We start from the raw sequence: 14,483 nt of genomic DNA, 5'->3' as shown, positions 1-14,483 counted from the left end.
GGGGGCAAACACTTTTTCACACAGGGCCATGTAGCTTTGGATTTTTTTCTTCCTCATTAATAAAACCCTTCATTTAAAAACTGCATTTTGTGTTTACTTGTGTTATCTTTGACTAATGTTTAAATTTGTTTGATGATCTGAAACATTTAAGTGTGGAAAACATGCAAAAAAGTAAGAAATCAGGAAGGGGGCAAACACTTTTTCACACCACTGTATATTTATGAAAGCAATAGTTGATATTTGCTAATAAACAACCATGTAAATTACACATTGTAACTTTAAGCTGAATTAATTGATGAAAACATCAGATTTTACTGTCGGGTTTTGCCAATTATTGATCATACTGATAATCAAAATAATTGGCAATTTTTTATGAATTTCAAGAATTTTTTTTCCCTATTGGGCAAAAATGAGGTCTTCTTGGGTCATTCGCTGGTAATATCCTAAATTTGTGTTTTATAATTATAGCTAAAATATAACAAAAAATGGGCTAACCCAGGGGTTGGCAACCTTTTTGATACAAAGTGCTATTTTTAAATTTTCTTGTTAATCAGTGTGCCATATCAATATAATGTCAATCCCTCACTTCTCAAAATGCTCCATAAAACTTTGGGTATGTGACCTCACCTTTTGTTGTTTGAGGCATTGGTTTTAAGCAGCAGAGCTTCTTCCTTACAGTCAAATCACAGTATCTTGCTATGACTGGCAGCCATGGGCGAATATGCAAATCCTAGGATGGTGAAGGAATGGCCTTCCTTACTCTACCTTACTCTGCCTCTGATCTGATGACGTAATTTACTTCACTTTTATAGCATCATTTAGTAAATTACGTCTCTTCAAGTCAATTTTGCATGCCGCGGCTTCAGAGCACTTGGATTACGACGGACGAGCCGTTCTGACGTTTTTGAAATGCATTAGCGGAGTTTTATTACATTTTCAAAATGTGGGTTTCATGCACTTCAAGTGTAGCTGTTATTCCGGCTAGCTTTTATGCTCTGATACCCCGAACGAGTTTTGTGGATTAAAAAACTACACTGGACTTCTTGTTGGCATGAGGGTCAGTAAGTACTGTCTACATTTTCATTCTAAAGTGGCCATTTCCTTTAATCATCATTAATTTCATTATTTACACCTGTGTTATTCCTACTGTGACATGTCAAAATGTCTTGCTTGAAAAAGGCTCATTGTACTGTGTGAATTAAAGACACACTGACAGACAAGTGAAGAAGCTTCTTGGATGAGAGGCAAAACGTCTTCAAGAAACGCAAGCAAGTCCAGTTGCCTACGATATAGCGCTTACGATTAAAGACACATGATTACTGAGATACTTTTTTATTTAGTAAGTTTTATGGTGAGTTAGTTATGGTCCTGGCAGTCCTGGTGACGGACCCTCCCATATGTCTCATTTGTCTTCTTCCTCTTCCTTTTTTCATTTTCCTCCTCTTCCTCCTCTTTCTCCACAAAATGCCTGTTTCCGACTCACCGCTGCGCAGCAGCTATAATTAGTTTTTGTTTTTGGCACTTCCACATTGGCTTCATTTTTCAGCCCTGGAGGTTGCTGCTTGGTGCTGATCAGGTAGAGTAGGGTGAGTTTATCAGAGCTGCCCGCTGCTGCTGCAAATGACAGTGTGAGAACAGTGAGACTGAATCAAAACAGTAAAGTTGCAGGCTGAAAGACAAAACAATGAACTGAAAGTGGCTAAAATATTTTGTAGAGTTGAGATGAATAGTTGGGCAATGATTCTCTATGGATATGTTCCAGTTCTGATTGGAGCATATCCTTAACCTCCTGAGGACAATCAGCTCTTGGCAATCTCATTCAATGATACAATTCTCTAAAATACCGTTCATTGCAAAACTTTTATTATCAAAGTAATATTTCTGCATGAAGAGCATGTGACCACCTCATAAGTTAAATAAAAAAAACCTTAATTGTTGCAAAACGGACAGCTCTAGCAGGCACATAGAACCATCTGAAAAAATAAGTCAGCATAAAACTGTCCTCCCCTCTTATATCTCTTATTTTACTTTTTTTTTACAGCAACTCCACCCACCACCAAGAGTCCAGGACCTTCAACCACTGTAAGCACACAGCTAGACTTTCAGGACCTGTCCAGGAGGCCGAGCAGGCCTGCACCCACCCAGCAACCAACAGCTCCCCCAACTACCACCCAACAAACCACAACTACAACCACTCCAATTCCCACCACCACCATCAAACCAACAACTGAATTAACTACTAACATACCACCAACGACTTCACAACCAACAACAACCAAACTGACAACTACTTCCCAACAAACTACTATTCAGCCAACCCAGCATGTCAATCAGCCCACCACTTTACCCTCAGATACCACTATAGGTCCGCTCATTGCTGCGTCTCCCACAACAGAGTCTCGGCGAGGATTCAAAAGTCGTCTCGTCTGGACGGAGAGCCCCGCTGACCAACCAAAGACCACAAAAAAGCCTGGTAGAGATACATATAGTACAGTAGTTTATCTGGTAGTGAGTGCACACATTTTTGTACTTTTATCATTAAAATAAGTGAAAAATGATAATTGTGTTATAGAGTCTTGATTCACAGTGTCATATTTCATTCATTTACAGCAGTGTGTAAGGATACAGTGGCCAGCATCTCTGAACCAGTCCAGCAGAACTCCTATGGCAATAGAGATGGAGCCTGGATGAAAGATGCTCGCGGCCACGGCAACGTCATCTACCTTACTAATGGTCACTATGGCAACAATCTCTTGGAGTTCAGAGACATGGACACCTTCAAATCAGGTATAGGAGTTGTTTATATATATATATATATATATATATGTATGTGTGTGTGTGTGTGTGTGTGTGTGTGTGTGTAGAAGTTTTAACAGTTTGAAACATCTTATGCAGCTACATGACTAAACAGTTTGCAAATAGACTGGACATTCACCACTAAGTCACTTCCATTACAGGTCCTCCTGAGGTAAACCAACCCCCAAAAACCTATGGATTTACCCACCCTAAAATGAGAAAACCTAGAGTTGACTGAACTGGTTGATATCCAGCTTTGTAGTACCGGTTATCCAGATGGCCAATGTTAGGGTTAGTCAAACAAGATAACAAAAAGTAAGTTGAACTGGATTTGTAGTACAGGCGTCTAGTAGTGTTGTGTGTCCACCAAAGTGTTTTTTCCTGAGGTCAGCGTATTTTTAAATTTTTTTGCAATGGGAGTACCATATGTACTGTGCTACAAACGGAAGCAGCTTGACGAGGCCCTCAGCATCTGTTCTGCTGAACATTTGGCTTTGTTTTTCTGGTCGCAGAGAGTTACAAAAAGTTCAACTTTGGGTATAATGCTGCGCTCGTCACTGTCCCATTTTACCCAGCCACCCAATCAAACTTTAGGTAGCCTACTAGAAAAATATAATCCTCCTGGGCGTTTTTAGAAAAGCCCTTTGTGTTTTGGTGCACGCAGCCTAAATGAAATTAACAGAATTGGTCAAATAAGAGCTTATCAACCGACCGACTTACCCACCAGAACAGGTTAGCCCTAATGTTTTGAGCATTACCAGCAGATACACAGAGGTTGGAGAGCAGAAAGGCCTTTAGAAAGCTTCAAACATTAGCACCCACTGAGACAAAAATACTTTCTGTAGATATTGGATGGATGAATCACACCTTGAAATACAGTCATGGTTACACATGTTCTAAAGCTCACGGTGTGGATTGTGAGCCTGACAAGCTGCATGTATGTTTTTTCCGTGTGTTCTTCCTGCTCAGGTCAGGCGAGTAATTCATACAAGCTGCCCTACAGTTTCACTGGAACAGGCCATGTCGTGTTTAGTGGAGCTTTCTACTACAACCGTGCCTTCAGCAGGGACATCATCAGATATGACCTGAGACACAGATATGTAGCCGCCTGGACCACGCTACATGATGCTTTACTGGAGGAGCAAGCTCACAGGACACATACTGATGTAAGAGCCATGGTATACTTTATGTGAATGTTACTGTGATTTAACTGTACAAGAAACACCGCATGATAATTTACTGGAGGAATATACACTCGGGACACTTTAAAGGGTCATAAAAGGTCAGCGTGGGGAACAGAAACACTACAAATCACTAAAGAGTTCAAAAGGGCAAATAGCATGGAGTAGAAATAACTGCTGTAGTTTGGTTCCCTGTTCATTTCAATTCATGTTTCAACTGAAATATATCTGGAGTTTACTTTTTATGTTATCCCTATGAATGTGAAACATTTTCTTTAACGGAATAGTTCTACATTGTGGGAAATACATTTATTTGTGAGATGATTAGATCAATACCACTCTCATTGTATGTGCATTGAGTACAGAGTTGCAGTTTGGAGGTGGTTAGTTTAGCTTAGCATAAAAGCTAGCTCTCTTTAAAGATCAACAATACACTTACTTCTAAAGCTCACTTAATAACATGTTGTATATTGAGTGTATATAATCAACAGAAATATGAAAATGTCAGTTTGTGGTTTCAGGTGGAGTTGTGTGCTGTAAATATTCTTTATCTGCTCAGTACTTCCTTTCATCATCTCTGGCTATAGCGTGGGTTGCCGGCTGGTGAGCAAAGGTTTTAAGTGTAGGTTTCTATACAGCTACAGCGGTACCAAACATGGCAACCTCACTGTAACAAGACTATTATAACAATACTTAACACCACCACATAACTACTCCTAAAATGACAATTTAGGGTTTGGGTCACATTGGCTTATGAGATTCAGTGGGATAAATAATGAGCTTTTTATCCCCCACTTAGAGTCTTTATGCTAAGCTAGGCTAACAACATTTTGATTCCATCTTAGGAAGTATTAATTAAGGGTAAAGGCTGGCTCTCATTTAACCCTGTAACAGATTTTTTTGGTAATTAAGGAGTAGCAGAAACAAGCTGTGAACAACACTGACGTATTATTACCTTTTAAGTTGATATGGAAAACTATGTAATTAGCAAACAGCTATTTGTTTACATATTAGAATGTGGATACCCGACCCAAGTCCGACGGGACCCGATGGGACCCAACAGTTCAAGTTACAGTTCAAAAAGAGTTTGTCAAGATGATGACTTGACATACGCCAATAGTAAGATGCGACATTAACTGCGTTGGGTTCGGGTTGGGCTCGATTACTACGCTCTTGAGCTCTGGTCAGGTTCAGACAGAAGTATGCGGCCCAAGTCTCGCTCTATTTTCAGCAGTTTCTGATCTTGATTTATCTTTCATTTGGAGTGGGCTTTCTGTCCACCTGATGAATGTATGCCCAATGTCCGCTCTCCTTTTTGCTCTGGTTTTGTCTTATCACCAACACTTAACAAAATATAAAATCTGGCTCTTTACTATCTCCACTACGTTTACCAGCTAGTTGCTAACTTCGTCTTCCTACCATTTATAGCTGAGCAGGTAGTGTACAGTGGATGTTTATAGCGTTAGGCTGAAAACAGCTGCCTGCTGCATCTGGAATTGATGCTAATGCGAACGGTAGGAGTGAACTAAAACAATAAAGCTGTGGGCCACTAAACTAAAACAATGAGCTGAAAGATGCTGAAACACTTTGTAGAGCTGAGAGGAGCTGCAGTGTTTTGGTTCTCTGTAAGTGAAAGCATGTTATATGTTCCAGGTGGAGTTTGCTGTTGATGAGTCTGGCCTGTGGCTGCTTTATCCTGCTCTGGACACTGAGGGCTTCCACCAGGAAGTTATCCTGCTTATCCACCTCCGTCCTCGGGACCTGCAGCCTATACAGACCTTCCGCACAGGTCTTCGGCGTGGTCGCTATGGAAACAGCTTCCTGGTTTGTGGCGTGCTTTATGCAGTGGACAGTATGGAGCGCCACTATGCTAATGTGACATATGCCTTTGACACACACACGCTCACACACACAGTGCCGAGCCTGGCATTCACAAATGTGCACGCACACACCTCTCAAGTGGCTTATAGCCCACTAGACAAGAAACTGTATGCGTGGGACAACAGTCATCAGATGACATATGATGTCATCTTCGCTTATTAGCACAACAAACGGACATCGAAGATGGAAGAAATTAATTGAAGATGGAAGAAAAAAAATTTGGCTAGACTGAAAATTTAGCATATCCAGCAAGGAGGTTCAAACAAAGCTGAGGACAGAGAAGATAATAACTGCACAGATATTTTATCAATGTTTTGTTTCTAACTGACTGTGGATCAGTCTAACTGAATGTGTTTTATATTGACCTCAGCTGCTGCTTTGTCACACATGCCAAAGTCAGTATTATACAGCACGAGCAGCTCTTAACTCACAAGAAGTCAGAAAACAAGTGGAAGTATTCACATTTGGAAAAAGACAAAATCCCAGGGGTCATATGAATGAATGTAAATAACTGTATTCACATCTTTCTCTATTTCTCCAGATGGAAAGTTTCCTTTCATTTAAAAAGTATCTATATCATTCCCTCTGCATATTCAGACTGTGATGGAGAAATCACTGTGGAAATGAGCATGCATGAGTGCGCAGCTGTCCACTGCCATATCTAACCACACTCAAACGGTTCTAAAAATGCTATTAATTACACTGTTCCTCCCATTCTTTAAGAACATGTGCCTCCAGCAGTTTGTGGACAAATACACCCCCAATTCCAAAAAAGATGGGACATTGTGTAAATGTAAATAAAAACAGAATGCAATGATTTGTAAATAATTTTCAACTTATATTCAGTTGAATAGAGTCCAAAGACAAGATATCTAATGTTCAAACTGATACAATTTAATGTTTCTGGTAAATACTCACTCATTCTGAATTTGATGCCTGCAACACGTTAAAAAAAAAGTTGGGACAGGGGCAACAAAAGGGGCATCCTTGAAAGGCCCAGTTGTTCACAAGGAAGAATGGTCACTTTTTGAAACTGTGTGGGCAAATAGGCCAATAGTTTAAGAACAAAGTTTCTCAATGCACAATTGCAGGAATTTATGGATTTCACCATCTACAATCAATAACATCATCAAAAGATTCAGAAAATAAGGAGATATCTCTGCGCATTAGGGGCAAGGCTAAAAATCAACATTGAATGCCCGTGACCTGTGACCCCTCAGGCTGCACTGCATTAAAAACTAATGTGATTTTATAAAGGATATAACTGCATGGGCCCAGGAACATTTTTGAAAACCATTATCGGTAAACACAGTCTGTCTCTGCATCTACAAATGCAAGTAAACAAACACACGCAAAGTGAACGCTACATATCAACAACATCAAGAAACAACGGCAACTTCTCTGGACCTGAGCTCATCTGAGGAGGACTGACACAAAGTGGAAAAGTGTGCTGTGGTCTGACAAGTCCATCATGGACGTCATGTCCTCCAGGCCAAAGAGAAAAAAAGGACTATCCAGACTATGACCTGAACCAAGTTCAAAGCCAGCAACTGTGATGATATGGAGGTGTATTAGTGCCATGATGTCATGGTTAACTTGCATATCTGTGAGGGCACCATGAATGCTGAAAGGAACATACAGGTTTTGGAGCAACACATGCTGCCACCCAGATGACGTCTTTTTCAAGGACGTCCGTGCTTATTCCAGCAAGACGATGAGACACATTCTGCACGTGTTCCAATAGCATGGCTTTATAATAAATGAGTGCAGGTACTAGACTTACCTGCCTACATACAAGAGAAACCACAAACTGTTGAGCAACTGAAGTCGTATTTCAAGCAGAATTGGAAGAATTTCACTTTAAAAACTTTAACTGTTAGTGTCCTCAGTTCCTAAATGAATGTTGTTAAAGAAAAGGTGATGTCACACTGTGCTAAACATGCCCCTATCCCAATGTTTGAACTTTAAATATCTTGTCTTTCGATTGTATTCAATTGAATATAGGTGAGAAAAGTCTTGCAAATCATTGCATTCTGTTGTTATTTACCTTTATGCAACATCTCAACATCTTTTGGAATTGGGATTGTAAATACTCTTTAACATCAAGTTTATTTTTCATGAATGATAATCACTATGGAAGACTGTTCTCCATAATTACGTACATACTTAAATTTAAGATCAAAAAACAACAACAACAAAAAAAACAAAAAGGCAATGCCCATCAAAGCTTTCTATCTCTAAACAAAGATCAGGGTTTGGTTTCTGTTATGACCCTTCAGTGAAGAGTTCAGTGCTTGGCAAAAGGGAATATTAATATCATGTAAAGTGGGATTGTCTAGTCTGTATAAATAAGTGATTTTAATTCTTTTTAAAAGGAAACTTTGCAGAGTTTAGAAGGGAGCGCTGAAAACAGTTTTGTCTGGGGGAATGACATGTTTATGATGTCATCAAGGTTATTGTCACAGCTTTAAGACTACGATGTATGGGCCTGTGTTCTTTTTAACTCCAAGGTCCACTTACTAATTTGTCTCTAACTTCCATACTTGAATGGTGGTGTGAGGTCAGAAAGACTTGGGCAATGACCAGTCAGGGAGAGTTGCATGAAAAGTTGCCATTGGTAGCATTGTGGGATATGCAGGATCCAGTGATTTGGGGACTAAATGTCAAGATAAGTTGACCTTTGCTGCATCAGATTTGATATTTTTTAATTCTGTTTCTTATGAATCACCTTACTTTATGAAATTAAACAGTGAAATGTGGAGTTTCCCTTTAAGACATCCATGAAGGAACCCTGGACTTATCTTGCTGTTTTGTGTTAATTCATTAATCATGTATTCACAACATCAAGTCACATATAAGGCTTATGCCTCCAAAGATCAGCAGCTTTGCATATCCTCTGGTCAATAAGCTACTGTATTGGTGCTAAGTCAGAAGTATAACATCATAAAAAACAGACTTGTGTCTAATATGCAATGTTTAATTCCAGAGAGTAAAAACTGATTCTGATAATGACATAAGATACAAATACTCTATACTGTGTTGCATCTAATGTCAGTGTAATGCCTTTATTTTCAGGATGTAATGAAGCAGCAGCCTATTTTTCATATCGTCAACATTTATACTGTATGTTTTTTTGCATATTACCTTCACTCCTGTCCAGTAGTGTTCTAATCATAAAGTTTTAGTACAGTGGGTACGGGAATGGAAACTTTCACACTGGTACAGTTAGTGCTTCTTCTGCCATTGAAGTTCATTCATTTAAAACAATTTTCAAACCAGCACATGATCCACACTGCTCTGCTTGTTGAAGAAAATCCCATGACAATGTTGATTTCAGCTGCTTTACGACAAGTTTGCCTTTCTGTTTTGTTAATTTATAATAAAATATAAAGATGAAGGTGAACATGCTCTTTCCTGCATTTCTATCTCTCTTCTCCTCTGGTTCTCCTCATTCAGTCCTGAGCATGTCCAGCCTGCTGTGGTCATTATTTCTGGGGTTGATTTAGTTTTCCTGGAAGCAGCGGAGCCACTGGAAGGATCCCAGGGTGGAAAATGAGCCCCAGCCAGATGCTGGTAAACCTCCGACTGGTAATGCTCTGGACACAGACCAGACCCTCTTCATGTTAGAGAGTCTCACATAGATTCTAAAAAGATCATTGACTGGGGTTTGGTAAGATTTCATCCTAGATAGCTCATTTCCTCTAACATAGAATGGGTTCTGCTTTGGTTTGTGCAACTAATTTTGAGAGCAGGTCATCCACTAATTGGAAGATTGGCGTTTTGATCCCCTGCTCCCCTGTAAAAGTGCTTTGAGTGGTCATAAGACTAGAAAAGTGCCATACAAGCACAGTCCATTTACCATTTACCATTCTCTTGAGAATTCACAGTGAGTGAGTGGCCATGTTGTTGGTGTTTCTATCATGTGAATGGTGTAAAACTGCAAAAATACAAAAATCTGATGGTGAAAAAGAAGAAGTGTCATTTTCACAGAGTGCCCCAAAAGTGACTCCTAAAATCCAGAAATGAGTTAGCATTTTACCACTCACAGTTCCCTGGTCTCAAAGTTTACGTGTTTTTTGAATTGGTTATTGGTTAGATGCCTGAAATAAGGTCTGCGGTTAACACAAGCTTAAGAGACTTTCATATTTTGTTCTACGACATAAAATCTGTCAGTAAGTACCCCACTCGTGAACTCTGAAGCTTTTATGCGTCTTAAAAATGGCAGTTGCTAACAAGTGGCTAAATGAGTCTACAGAACGTCATCACATAATCTCCTGCATCTTCTTATCATCAATATTTAGTCCATGCTTGTTTTTTTGGATAAAAACAAATATGTGTAATAACAAAAATAAAGTTTGGTAACCAATGTGATCCGCCATCTTGCTACTACTTTTGGCTGGTTGGCTACATAGCACCAAGGTTCCAAGAATCCTGAATCAAGAACCAGTGCTAGCTTGGTGGAAAATGGATGAGCTGTTTTCATCCCAGTCTGGTTTGGTTCAGCACAGTTCACTTCTCCTCAGATCAGATTAGTCCATATGCACTCAAAACTGAAAATGCAATGTAATAATTAACACATTTATAACAATAATACATTTTCAAGCAGGCAAGTACATAGGGAGTTAATAGCTCTGCTTCATGGACTGGTTTATGGGCCCTCTGCTCCAGTCCTGCAGCTTCTGACACGTGCTTGCTAATGGACTCTCCGGAGAACTCACCCTGATGTGCACACAAACCTTCAAGGGAAATATTTACTGCAAAATAACCTCTGCCTTCCTATCTTGACCTACACAGTGTTTTACAGTGGGTCACAGTGGGTCTAACAACACAATTCCAAAATATACAAACAACCTAAACAACAAATTACAAATGCATGACTTGCAGCAGGAATGTTCCAGTGACGCTGACTGGATCCTCTGGAGATGACATCAAAGTTATATAACCATCATGTTTATGTGTGGTGGTGTCTGTGTGTGTGGTACGTGAGTGTCTGTGTGGTGTGTGTGTATGTGGTAAGTGACCACCTAGCAGGATGCAGAAGAAAAGCGCCCATTCATATCAACTGACTTACCAAGCTGAGAGTGTGTGTGTGTGTGTGTGTGTGTGTGTACAACTGTCTTTACACCACTTGGTCTAAATGTCTGCCTTGGGACCACACACACACACACACACGCACACGCACACTCCAGAAAACACAGTGCTATCTGTCCAAGTTCACAGAGCAGGATGTCTGGTTTACAACACACACACACACACACACACACACACACACACACACACACTGCATAATGTCTGGTTTAAAGATAGCAGCGGTATCTGCATACACATTCCTGACTACCACTGAGTTTAAAATCTGTACCAAGAAAGAAAAAGAAATGGAGAGGGAGAGAAAAGAGAGGCTATTGTGAAGATCGAGACCTTTGGGTTATAAATATACTCACTCAGAGGTCATTTGTGTTCCACAGATTGTGGGCGAAATGAGAGGAGGTTAAAAAAATCTGCTAAGGAGTCTGTGGAAAGGGGGGAATGAAAAGAGAAAGTAAAAATGGTGGATGAAAAAACCTTTGGGGAAAAGGGAGGAAAAAGGAAGAGAATGATGAGATGATAAGAGACAGAAAAAAGGACAGGGATGCATGTAGAGGATAAAAACAGGCAAAACATAAATAAAAACAAAAACACTTAACATATTTTAAGACCAGATAAAAGTGTGTAATAAAAAATAAAGTTGATAAAAGAGCCATAGAAACTGATTTAGCCTTGGTGTTAGAGGAGGTTTAAAAGAAGACACTGAGTTTGCTAGCCTAAGTTCCTTAGGTACTGTAGGGAGTTCCACAGCTGAGAACAGTTTGGAGAGTCCTATCTCACCCCTTTCCACCAACATGGAACTGGTTCCATTCTGGTTTCTGCACCTAATTTTAAGCTGTTTAAACCAAGCTGCATTTAAACCAAAAATAAATTGATTCAGAGCACTAAAACTTTGCTCTCAGCTGAAACCAAAATATAGCAGGTTTTCCTTGACCTGAAGTGCGAACTGTGATGACATCAGTGGGCGTTTCATATTCTACCAGTTGGAAAGAGAGGATGGAGAAGACAACAATGGAAAAGTCAAGTGAGAAATCATCAGAAAGGAAAGAGCGTTGGTTTCATCAACAGTTGGCTCATGCTTGTTTTTTGGGTAAAAAAAAAAAAAAAAAGGTTGTAGGTAATCCATGTGATCTGCCATCTGTTAATTTCCATTGTGCATTAAGCAACACCCTCCTCAAACGCAGTCTGGTTCACTATGGTAAATGGACCTGCATTTGTATAGCGCTTTTCTAGTCATCTGACCACTCAAAGCACTTTTTACACATGAGTCACATTCACCCATTTACACACACAATCATACACTGGTTGCCAAGACTACCATACAAGGTGCCACCTGCTACTCAGTTTTTTTTAAAGTCACTCACACACCGATGGAACAGCCATCGGGAACAATTTGGGGTTCAGTATCTTGCTCAAGGAAACTTCGGCATGCAGACAGGAGGAGCCGGGGATCGAACCGCTGATCTTCCGATTGGTGGACAACCCGCTCTGAGCCACAGCTGCCCCTATAGCACCAAGGTTCCTGAACAGAATGCTGAAGAGAATCAGCTCAAAAAAACAGCTGGGCACTGTAGTTGTCAGTAAACATCACTCAAACAAGAACAAAAAGTGCATCTCTTGGGGACTATCTTTAACAGCGGTTTAATCCACTTTTGGTATTCCATAAGTATTTGTGACAGCAGGACAGTGTAGGATTGAGTCAAAATAAAAAACAGTGTGGTAATGAAGTTACATGTCACCCAATACTTGTTGGTAGGTACATTCATTGCTAATTTGAGTCTTCACATGAAATTTGCTGATGACAAGAAAGTCTAGAATAAGAAGTAACTAGAATCTACAGAAACCTTGGCAGCTTTTAAACTGTTTAAATGCTGGAATATATCTGTTCCACTGTTTTTAAACACAAAAGAAGAGGAACACTACCAGAGCCTGCTGAAGGTCCCTGCCAGAGGAAGTAGACTGTGATCAACTTTGCCTATTAACACTGTGTCTATGAGCAGGAGCTGATCTCTATCACTACCGAGGAGGCTCCTCTGTTCCTCTGATTTATTTGCATCTTTAATTCGAACAGGTTGGATGCTTTCACCACTCCAGAGGTGGTTATTTATAAAATTCAAAAGCTAAAACAAAAGTACCTGTAATTTTCTCATTTTACCATTCATGCCCTCGAAAATGTTTTGCCACTTCAAGATGCTTCTGTTCAACTGCACTTTTGCTTCAGACTGACAAGACAATACATGAATCAAATATTTATGTCTTCAATCATGATTTTAGGAAGTTTGGATCCAAAACCATCACACAATGGCCCTCAGAGATAAAGTAATATGTTTTTTTTCTCATTTAAACAGGTTTCATTTGGTCAAGAGTCCCTGCTCTGATTGTATAAAGCCTCATGGTCAGACCTAAAACCTTTCTTAAGATGGCAACTAGTGAAGAGCAGCTAATAGTTGTGTGAGGTGAGATGTGTGTCTTGATGTTTCAGTGGTGGGCTGGTGCAAGTGAGTAATTTTGTTTGGTGGTCAAACATGATGCCAAAGTTTTTACACCTGGAGCGTGCAAAATCAATCCAGTCCACGGCTCGTATCATCATCATTATCATCATCATCTTCATCTGGTCATTTACAACAGCAGTGACTGAGCAGAGACATCCTGCAGTACTGTCTGATGCACAACATCTACCTGAACAGCATGTGGGATGTAGATCTCTTGGACCCATTGGGAGAAGAAGTCACTTGTGCACATTTCAGGAAGGAGGGAGGTCATGCAAAGGAACATTTTACAACATTTTTGGAACATCCTGCCATTCAACTTGGCAGTGGCATGCTGTATGTTGCAGTACGTGGAGTAGAGAGACAGGAAGTGAAAGCCCTGAAGTCTTTTTTTCTGATCTAATCTTGATCTGACCTACAGTATGACTGAAAAAAAAGTACACCCTCATCAGCCAACTGCTCATTCATAAAAGGGTCCCAATAACATAGACTTAAATTGATGGTAGCGATGGATAGGTATGAACTGATGATTTAAGAGTTAACAATGGATTTATTTCGAAAAAAGCCAGGAGTTCCACTGATACCCAAAGACAGAGGCATGTTTGCTGTGTCAGTCTTTTGGTTTAACCTTAACATCACCATCAGGAGGATGTAGAGGATGCAGAAAACAGCACCTAACCATTATTAACAGTGGAGCATTATCAGCAAAGGTCTTGATGACGTGAATGGTTGCCAGTCAATAGCACTGGAAATTCTTCCGTCTCCACCATCTATCTCAAATTATGTGAACAGAGGATTTCAAGGACAGGTTCACAGTTCTTCAAGTCCATAATGAGTACTCCACTTATTTAACAACAGATAAGGATCAGTAATAAGGTAGCAGAAGTAGAGCTTTCTTTTAAAACTCCACACATTCTTCTTCTTTCTTGGTGCCTACATTAGCCACAAGGCAATTAGAGTGCCACAAGTTCAGTCAGAGATTTGGGTGTGTCATGCTAATAGTAGCTAATGTAGACTGGAACCTCTGGCCTCAAGAAGACATGAAGAGCGG

General features: G+C 40.0%; 1 protein-coding gene across 1 annotated transcript in view; it reads left to right on the top strand.

Annotated features, from left to right (window-relative positions):
• olfml2bb (olfactomedin-like 2Bb) overlaps positions 1 to 9,225 on the top strand; it is a 17,494-nt gene extending 8,269 nt beyond the window's left edge. The window contains exons 6-9 of the mRNA XM_050033727.1: positions 2,042 to 2,473; positions 2,611 to 2,787; positions 3,766 to 3,962; positions 5,631 to 9,225. Of these exons, the coding sequence (XP_049889684.1) occupies positions 2,042 to 2,473; positions 2,611 to 2,787; positions 3,766 to 3,962; positions 5,631 to 6,020 (1,196 nt within the window). The 3' untranslated portion in view covers positions 6,021 to 9,225. The remainder of the gene's footprint in view (positions 1 to 2,041; positions 2,474 to 2,610; positions 2,788 to 3,765; positions 3,963 to 5,630) is intronic.
• Positions 9,226 to 14,483: the final 5,258 nt, after the last annotated feature.

The sequence above is a fragment of the Epinephelus moara genome, chromosome 21 (genome assembly GCF_006386435.1).
Source record: "Epinephelus moara isolate mb chromosome 21, YSFRI_EMoa_1.0, whole genome shotgun sequence".
NCBI lineage: Eukaryota > Metazoa > Chordata > Actinopteri > Perciformes > Serranidae > Epinephelus > Epinephelus moara.
This window is presented reverse-complemented; position numbering and strand designations above follow the sequence as displayed.